At 35.3% G+C, this 9,755-nt stretch overlaps 1 protein-coding gene and 1 long non-coding RNA gene across 2 annotated transcripts; both read left to right on the forward strand.

The window, feature by feature from the left end:
* Positions 1-3: 3 nt before the first annotated feature.
* On the forward strand, positions 4-1,020 carry LOC146724822 (uncharacterized). The gene is made up of 3 exons (XR_014926242.1): positions 4-63; positions 687-735; positions 820-1,020. It is a non-coding gene; the product is annotated as an uncharacterized LOC146724822 (long non-coding RNA).
* Positions 1,021-2,859: 1,839 nt separating this feature from the next.
* LOC146724823 (uncharacterized) lies at positions 2,860-8,274 on the forward strand. The gene is made up of 4 exons (XM_085489191.1): positions 2,860-2,864; positions 3,032-4,807; positions 4,863-5,130; positions 5,266-8,274. Exons 1-4 carry the CDS (start codon positions 2,860-2,862, stop codon positions 8,272-8,274), a joined length of 5,058 nt encoding a protein of 1,685 aa, XP_085345317.1.
* Positions 8,275-9,755: the final 1,481 nt, after the last annotated feature.

Here is a 9,755-nt window from a genome sequence, read left to right on the forward strand (position 1 = left end):
TAGGAAGAAGATACTCGCTTAGAGATATCTGAAGAAGAAAACATTATTAATAATAGAAAACGAGTAAGTCTTGTTATTAATAATTAATAAAAATATATAATATAATTAATAATATAATTAATCTGTTGTAGTCATAACATGGCTATATGAATTTATATTTGTCTGCGTAGCCACTTATTTGCTATTAAATTTGCTGCGTAGCCACATTGCTATAAATATCCACATATATAATTGTATAAATGTATATAGTTATTTTCTCTCTTATTTGTATATTATATAATAATTATATAATTAATTAAAAATATGTATACAAATATATTTATAGTTATACAAAGATATTAGCTTACGCACCAATAATTATGGCAATGCAGACAAATATATTAACTTACATAGCCAATTATCTACTACAAAAGATTATTCACATATGTAATAATAATTAAGGCTATACAAATATATAAACTTACTTGTGATTACATAATGTATAAACTTATATAGCCATAAGAAAGTTAATATATTTGTCAAAGCCATAATTATAACTGCGTACAAGTTTACATATTTGATATAAGATATTGTTGTCATCTGTCTTTGTCATCTGTCTCTCTCTATCTATTAATCTATCTATCTAGCTATTTTTTTTTATTTATCTCTCTATTTATATTATATTATATTAATTAAAAAAATTGTAGCAGAAAAATATTTGGAAAGAATATAGAACATTGCAGTCACATGGTGAGTGTATGTGTGTCTTTATTATTATTATTATTATATTATATACATTGTAATATATATATTACATAATAAAAACTTTTACATGTGTAGGATGAAGAAGCAGAGAGACAAAAGAATGAAGAAACAGCATAAGAACAGCAAAAAGAAGAGTAGCAGGAAGCTTGCGGTACATATATGGGCAGCATAGTTGCGCCGCACTCTAAATGTGCATGTTGGCAGCAATGTTGCGCCTTATTATCTGAAGAAAGAGTAGAGGAATCACCAATGGCCATAATATATGATTATAATCACAAGCAGAAATGAGGAATAGAAGAAACATCAAGAACATACATATATTAAGAAATTTTTTTTATTATTAAAAAAAATGTTTAAAATGTTTTATCATATTCATATATGTATACACATATATATTTATATTATAAAACATTTATATATATATATATAACACAATTATAACTATATATATAATTATATAATATATAATAATACTATATATGTATAATATAACATTACAATTATTATTAGTCATATAAATAATAATTGTAATATTTATATTTATATAAATAATAATTAATATATTTTAGTCTCAGGATATGAGTTAGCTATAGGAGCCAAGCGCAGTTAATGAGGCGCGTATTTTTTCTAAAGAATTAATTAGGTTTTAATAATCATAAGAAATACATTTAATATACAAGACATTAAAGTGCGAACGTTTCGACTCTTTCTTTGAGCCTTCTTCAGCGCATAGGTATAAATAAATAGCAGTAATAATACATTAAAAAAACAATTAGAAATAATGTTCAAGACGTGCGATCTTGTTTCGCTCCATAATATATTTCATTATGTTTCTTAACGATTGTCTCATTTTACTTCTTCTCTAGGTTGAAAAGCCCGGAAGGCAAAATGTGTGTTACGTATATATGTTCTTGCATCTATGAGAATATATTGTTTTAAACCTTTAAAATTTATGGAGTGAAATCAGTTCAATATAATAAAACTTATAAAAAAATTGACTTACATATATGTCGATTCTTATTTTATTTGCTTGAGATTATATTAAAGACGAGATTATATTAAATGTATTTCTTATGATTATTAAAACCTAATTAATCCTTTAGAAAAAATACGCGCCTCATTAACTGCGCTTGACTCCTATAGCTAACTCATATCCTGAGACTTAAATATATTAAAAATTAGCAGAGCCGTTTGATTGCTTATACGTATTCAATCAATTTTATTTTATTAAATTATTATAATACAATTTTTATTATTATTATAATATTATTATTATTATTATAATATTATATATATATGGTTACAATTATGTTATATATTTATAATTATTATAACACTATTTTTTTTAATTATACAACATATATATTGTTATATTATATGTAGAAATATATTATAATATTATATAAATATATAAAGATATTATATAAATATATAAAGATATATATATATATGTCTATTTCAGATTACACGAAGAAAGAAGAGAAGAAATATCGGATGAAAAAGTAACACAGCAGCAAAAAATTTGCGCTATAAAAAGCAAAAAACATGTTTATCAACAACAAACAACGAACAAACAATTGAAGCAGCAAATCAACAATTGTCACTTAAACAAGCAATAGAATATTCTGCAACAATAAATACTGAAAAAAATATTTCACAAGATGCTACTTGTACACGCTACTCGTGTCCAATTAGATTTAATGTCATCGCCTCTATAAATTATCGCACGAGCAATACCGACTGCTGCGCGCAAGGCGCTGCGATCGCCTATACCACGCTCTCTCTCTCGTACGTTCTCCGGCTGTCGTCCACGCGGCGACACGCAGTTTTCTTTATACAGTCCGCTTACTACAATAAACATTTGGTTACACAACGAGTATCAACAATTCCTTCATTGAGTCACCATGATCAAGGAATACCTTATATTTACACGAATATAAGGTAACGAGGCGTCAGCACAAGCGACGAAGAATACGCGTCCACATACGCGCGAGGCAACAAGCCCAAGTTGAAGGCACACACACATCCTTTGGCTCGCACATTGGTCCTTCGAGCCGGATGTAAGCGTATTCACAATTATACGTATTAATTGATTACGTTCAATAAGTAATCTTAATGAGGTAAGACTTTACGGTTCTCTTTTAATCGAGGTAAGCAACTCATTTTATTTAACCCTTTTATCGTTGGCACGCCATATTGTCTTGTTCGCGACGCATTTTTACACTCGCTCAAGCTATTCGTTCCCAGCATAACAAGTCAACAAATATGTCTAATCTCACGCTATCAGAAGCAAAAATAAAAGAGCTCACATAAGAGCATCGGCGACACGGCTAAAAACTTTCATAGAAGGTTATGATCCTAATCAAGGATCACGACACGACATTACCGAACGTAAGGTTAAGCTATCAGATTTGTGGGATCAATTTGAAGCCGTTCAATCGCACATAGAAACAATTGAAAATGAAGATCCCGCGAATACAGACAAAGATGCCCTACTGGCACGACAAATCCAACAAAGGGATAGCTTTGAAAATCCTTATTTTCATTTGGTATCGCGTTACGACACTGTATTAGAACATTTCGATCGGCGTGAGGCTACAGCTTCAATATCTAACGAGCTTAATAATGTAGGGAACATCGCAAGACAATCTCGCGTCAAATTACCTAAAATAGAACTTCCAGTTTTTTCAGGCTCTTACGAAGACTGGTACTCGTATCAAGACACATTTGAAAAGCTTATTCACACAAATGACATTCTCGATGATATAGAAAAGTTCCACTATTTACGCTCATCTTTAAGGAGCACCGCAGCGGAAGTGATAAGCTCTATAGAAATTACAACAGACAATTATCAAGAGGCGTGGGCGACAATAAAGGATCGTTTCGACAACAAAAGATGGATCATAAATAAACACATCAAGGGGATGTTCGAAGCACCATCGCTTATCAAGGAAAATCACGTCGCATTGCGCGAATTATTGGATACCATTCTGAAGCATCTGAGGTCTCTTAAGGCTCTGAAAAGGCCCACGGACACATGGGACGACTTGATTATACACGTAATTACATCAAAACTTGATCCCGCAACCAATAAGGCATGGGAAACAAGCATTGTCCAAGGAGACATGCCAAAATTGAAGTCTCTCACAGACTTCCTTTCAAAACGTTGTCAAGTGCTAGAATCGTTTTCTAGTAAGTTGCATAATAATCAACAAAACAATACTTCTCAAAGGCATAGCAGTAAGCACAAAAATCAATCAGTATTAAATGTTACGACTAACGTATCTTGCCCCCAATGCAAGGAGAATCATTTGATATACCATTGTGAAGCATTCCTTAAACTTCCGATAGACAAACGAATACAGATAGTTAAAAGAGCTCATATTTGTACGAATTGTTTGAGATCAACAGATCATCAAGCCAGTGCATGTAAATCAGGATCTTGTCGCAAATGCAATAAAAGGCATAACACTTTATTACACTTATCAACTTCCAACAACAATGACAAGGGTCTGAAGTTTAAGGAATCGCTCGCAGAGTCAAATGAAGCACCACAAGCTATCGTTACACAATGTTTATCAACTCATCATTCTGTGAATATTTTATTGTCTACTGCTATTGTATATGTATATGATTCTAAGGAACAGCCAATTTCATGTCGCGTGCTACTCGACAGTGGTTCACAAATGAACTTCATTACTGAAGAATTAGCCAATCAACTACATCTTAAGGAACAAACAGTAGAAACCTCTATTATAGGAGTCATGCAAAAAGGCTTTCATGCTAAAAGATCGATTAGCTTGCGTATTAAATCTCGTCTAAACAATTTTAGTGAGGTCATAGATTGTATTGTACTACCAAAAATTACTCAGCCATTACCTCAAAATTTCATAACTAAATCAAAGCTAATGATTCCCAAGCACATTAAATTGGCTGATCCAAACTTTAACATTCCGTCTAATATCGATATGTTAATTGGCGCCGAATTATTTTGGAGGCTCATTTGTGCTGGCCAGATCAAGCATTCAAAAAAATCAGCCAACCTTACAAAAGACTCATTTTGGTTGGATAATTTCTGGTCATATTATAGGTAATAATGTAAACTCTATCACAACTAGTTGTCATTTAGCAGTAACGGATGACTTAAATCGGACGCTTAATCGATTCTGGGAAGTAGAGCATAACATATCATCACCTAGTCCTTCGCTGGAGGAAAGCAAATGTCAATCTATTTTTCAAAACAGCACCAGACGAAATGATGAAGGACGATTCATAGTTCAGCTCCCAATAAAGGCGGATAAATTGATTGCCATTGGAGATTCAAGGGATATCGCTCTGAAAACGCTTCAAATCTTTAGAAAAACGTCTCTTGAAGCAGCCGCAAATGTACGCTGAATATAAAAAATTCATTCGTGAATACAAGGAGCTGGGTCACATGTATGAGGTGCCCAGTGATGTGAGTTCAATATTTCCAACACAAACATTCCAGCTTACTATCTACCGCATCATGCGATATACAAGGAAACAAGTAGTACTACCAAACTGAGAGTGGTTTTCGATGGATCGTGCAAAACATCAAATGGTACTTCTCTTAACGACGTGCTAATGGTTGGCCCGACACTGCAGGACGATCTTTTCTCCATTTTGTCAAGATTTCGAACCTTCACGTACGCTCTAACCGCCGACATTACTAAAATGTACAGGCAGGTACTAGTAGACCCTACACAAACATGTCTTCAGCGCATCCTCTGGCGCGATTCGCCAAATGAATCAATTAAAACATACGAACTTCTTACACTTACATATGGGACTTCCTCAGCATCATTCTTGGCTATTGCAGCCTTGCGAAAACAAGCCGAAGAAAATTCAACCAAGTTTCCAATTGCGTCCAAGGTAGTATTAAACGACTTTTATGTGGATGACCTAGTCACTGGTGCAAACACCATTCAAGAGATATACACTATTAAGAAGGAAACTATTCAATTATTGCAAGGAGCCAAATTTGAATTAGCAAAATGGGCATCGAATGTTCCCTCTCTGCAAGGCCAGCCATATAATTCAAATCAGAAGGAATTTATGTCGTCAGCTGACAAACAATGTGAAACACGCACATTAGGCATTATATGGAATTGTAACATGGATCAATTTCAATTTCCCAGCGTCACGCCTTTCGAACCACTTAAAACAATCACAAAACGAAGTATATTGTCAAGGATCTCATTAATATTTGATCCACTCGGTCTACTCGGTCCTGTCACACTAACAGCCAAAATTATAATGCAAGATCTTTGGCGTCTTGGACTGGATTGGGACGAATCAATCCCTTTAGAATTACACACTAAATGGAAACGTTATGAAGCAGAATTGCCTACACTAAGGCAAATCAACGTACCTCGCAGGGTTATTCCGTTTAAGCAACACACACGACTGGAAATTCACGGATTTTCCGACGCCAGTGAATCGGGATATGGAGCATGCATTTATTTACGTGCCACATCGCCCGATGGAAGTCATTCAGTTCGTCTACTTTGCTCCAAGAATCGAGTAGCTCCTTTGAAGACTCTCTCGATTCCGCGCCTCGAATTATGCGGCGCACTATTGCTAGCACAGCTCGTCAATAAAATTTCAAATTGTCTATCATGCAAAATAGATTCTATTTACTTATGGACTGACTCGACCATCGTCCTAGCCTGGTTGCAATCATGCAACCGTACCTGGACACCCTTCGTAGCCAATCGCGTTGGAGAGATACAACAATTGACCGCAATACAAAACTGGAAACACATACGAAGTGAGGACAATCCCGCAGACCCATTGTCAAGAGGCATCATGCCAGCATCTTTATCTCATCTACAAATTTGGTGGACAGGTACTACGTGGCTAACGCTTGATAAGAAAAAATGGCCTCAAGGTCTACTTGTCACCTCTAATCAAGACGCACCAGAAAGGAGGTCTAAATGCATCACCACGCTAGCAACTAATGATCAAGATTTTAACATCTTCAATCGATACTCAAGATTTACAAGATTGATTCGAATCGTTGCGTATATCTTTCGATTCTTCAAAAACGCAAGAAATATTGGAGGATCTATTAGAAGATCTCAAGAATCTATTACGCCTGCACGAATAATTCAACCTATAACCACTGACGAAATAAACCACGCCATTCAGATATTGGTAAAACTTGTACAGAAAGATTGTTTTTCAAAGGAGTTGCATTCATTATCTAATCAAGGCATCATATCTCCAAACAGTCCTGCATCAAGGTTAAGCCCATTCATCGATGAAACTGGAATCTTGAGAGTCGGGGGCCGTCTACAATCTTCATCGTTGCCGCGCTCAGCAAAGCATCCCATATTATTGCCTGGACGACATTCATTATCACACCTTATCATAATGCACGAACATGAAAAACACTTACATGCTGGACCTCAAGCTACACTCGCTGCCGTTCGACAGAACTATTGGCTCGTATCAGCGCGAGATATTGTTCGTCAGATCACTCGAAAATGTACCATTTGTTTTCGCAGTGCACCGAAACCAGCATCAACAATCATGGGTAATCTGCCCAAGCCACGAATTACAGTACCCTCAAGGGTCTTCGAAAATTGCGGAGTAGACTACGCCGGTCCATACTACTACAAGCAAGGATTGAGAAAAAATACCAAGTTAATAAAGTGCTATATGACAATATTTGTCTGTTTTGCAACGAAGGCCGTCCACATTGAGTTAGCCACGGATATGACTTCAGAAGCATTTTTAAATGTTTTCAAGCGATTTATCTCCAGGCGAGGATATCCAGCCAACATATACTCCGACAATGGCCTAAACTTTGTAGGTGCAGAACGTGAATTGAACGAGTTAGTTGTATTATTCAAGAATCAAAAATTCCAACATGAAATCGCTGGATACATGAGCGATAAAAATGTACAATGGCACTTTATCCCACCCAGAGCACCTCACCATGGAGGGCTTTGGGAAGCTGCAGTCAAAATGGCTAAAGTGCATATATCTCGAATAACCAAAGACGCTCACCTAAGATATGAGGAGCTACAAACGTTGCTTATTCAAGTCGAAGCAATCCTTAATTCTAGACCACTCACGCCTATGTCTTCTGATCCTGATGACCTTGCACCTTTAACAGCAGGACACTTTTTAATAGGGGGACCTCTAACGTCTTATCCCGAACCATCATTGGAGAATCTTGCAATCAATCGTTTATCACGCTGGCAGCATCTGGAGCAATTGAGGCAACATTTCTGGCGACGTTGGACGAAGGAATACCTTCATCATCTCCAGCAACGCAATAAATGGCAATCTATTGATTCATCAATATATAAAGGGCAAATGGTAATTCTAAAGGAGGACAACATGCCACCTTTATCTTGGCCCCTAGGAAGAATATCAGAGATCCATCCGGGACACGATGGAATCGTTCGCACGGCTACCATCAAGACAACTAAAGGTTCTTATAAGCGCCCTATCACACGTTTATGTTTACTTCCTTTCGATAATGAGCCTCAGTCATGACTGTCAAATTATTCTTATTTTTCCATTATTATTATCATTTTTTTTTTATATATACAACAAGTTATAATTATTTGTTTATATCCTAACATTTTAAAACTTACCATTATAATATGTTCATTTATAATTATCCTATTTAGATTATTCAAATTAGTTATAAGTATAACAAGTGTCTTAACTTGTATTATCTTCCTACGTTGAAAGGTCACCCTTTCAAGGGGGGCAGTATGTACACGCTACTCGTGTCCAATTAGATTTAATGTCATCGCCTCTATAAATTATCGCACGAGCAATACCGACTGCTGCGCGCAAGGCGCTGCGATCGCCTATACCACGCTCTCTCTCTCGTACGTTCTCCGGCTGTCGTCCACGCGGCGACACGCAGTTTTCTTTATACAGTCCGCTTACTACAATAAACATTTGGTTACACAACGAGTATCAACAATTCCTTCATTGAGTCACCATGATCAAGGAATACCTTATATTTACACGAATATAAGGTAACGAGGCGTCAGCACAAGCGACGAAGAATACGCGTCCACATACGCGCGAGGCAACAAGCCCAAGTTGAAGGCACACACACATCCTTTGGCTCGCACACTACTAATGTACTTCTACCCAACAATCAAATATTACAAGCTACTGTGTTATCGATCCCTCAGGAAATTCCACAATCTGATATTAATACCCATAGAAAAAAGTTGTTACAACAATTTCATTTAACAAATGATAATCCTTAAGAGTCGCCAGTAATAAATAATGAAAATCTCTCCTCCAATTTTAAAGTCGACCAGACTGGCAATAATTTATTTTGAATAATTAGTTAAATTACAACGTTTCGGCTGTCCTTGCAGCCCTTTTCAAGTAATCTATAAACAATTATACACATATAAATATACTCTTAATGCGCTTAATCATACAAATAATTATAAATTTACAAAAATATATATGTTTACATATCAGATTAATACAATAAATCATATTCACAGCAAACCCCCGACAAAATTAACCATTGTTTTGATGAACAATGTATAACTGACAGAAGTAAGCACGAAATAAATAGATGTTGACTGGTTAGCAGGAAACTTAGTCACTACGCGTTGAGAAAATAGAAAACCAAAGTACTGTGTCTTTCGCAATTTTTAAAACGTCAATACGAAGTCAAATAAATAAATAAATAAATGAATAAATATGTAACATATGACAATATAATATATTAAATAGCTTCAAGAACGCGATCATAAATCCCACTGAAATTCTCCGTATCTTTTTGTAAATTAATGCTTTTTCTTTGGTTTTTTATATAGAACATTTCTGCTATTTCTCTTTTTCTTGTTTGTTTTTCTTGATGCAGAATCACAGGAGAATCCCAACGGAACTCATGATCGTTGCAAGTCCGATGCAAACTAACAACTGAGTGCGATGTCGTGTCTTTTTTGATGTTATTTTTATGTTCCTTAATACGTGTTTCTAAATGTCGCTTT

This window comes from Nylanderia fulva, unplaced genomic scaffold (genome assembly GCF_048542155.1).
Source record: "Nylanderia fulva isolate GAGA-0341 unplaced genomic scaffold, ASM4854215v1 Scaffold1142, whole genome shotgun sequence".
NCBI lineage: Eukaryota > Metazoa > Arthropoda > Insecta > Hymenoptera > Formicidae > Nylanderia > Nylanderia fulva.

What these genes read in the sequence shown, in the direction of transcription:
- LOC146724823 (XM_085489191.1), top strand. An exon ending in CTTACAAAAGACTCATTTTG is followed by an intron (nt 4,808 to 4,862) that starts GTTGGATAATTT and finishes TATCACAACTAG; the next exon opens with TTGTCATTTAGCAGTAACGG. An exon ending in CTCTTGAAGCAGCCGCAAAT is followed by an intron (nt 5,131 to 5,265) that starts GTACGCTGAATA and finishes GCGATATACAAG; the next exon opens with GAAACAAGTAGTACTACCAA.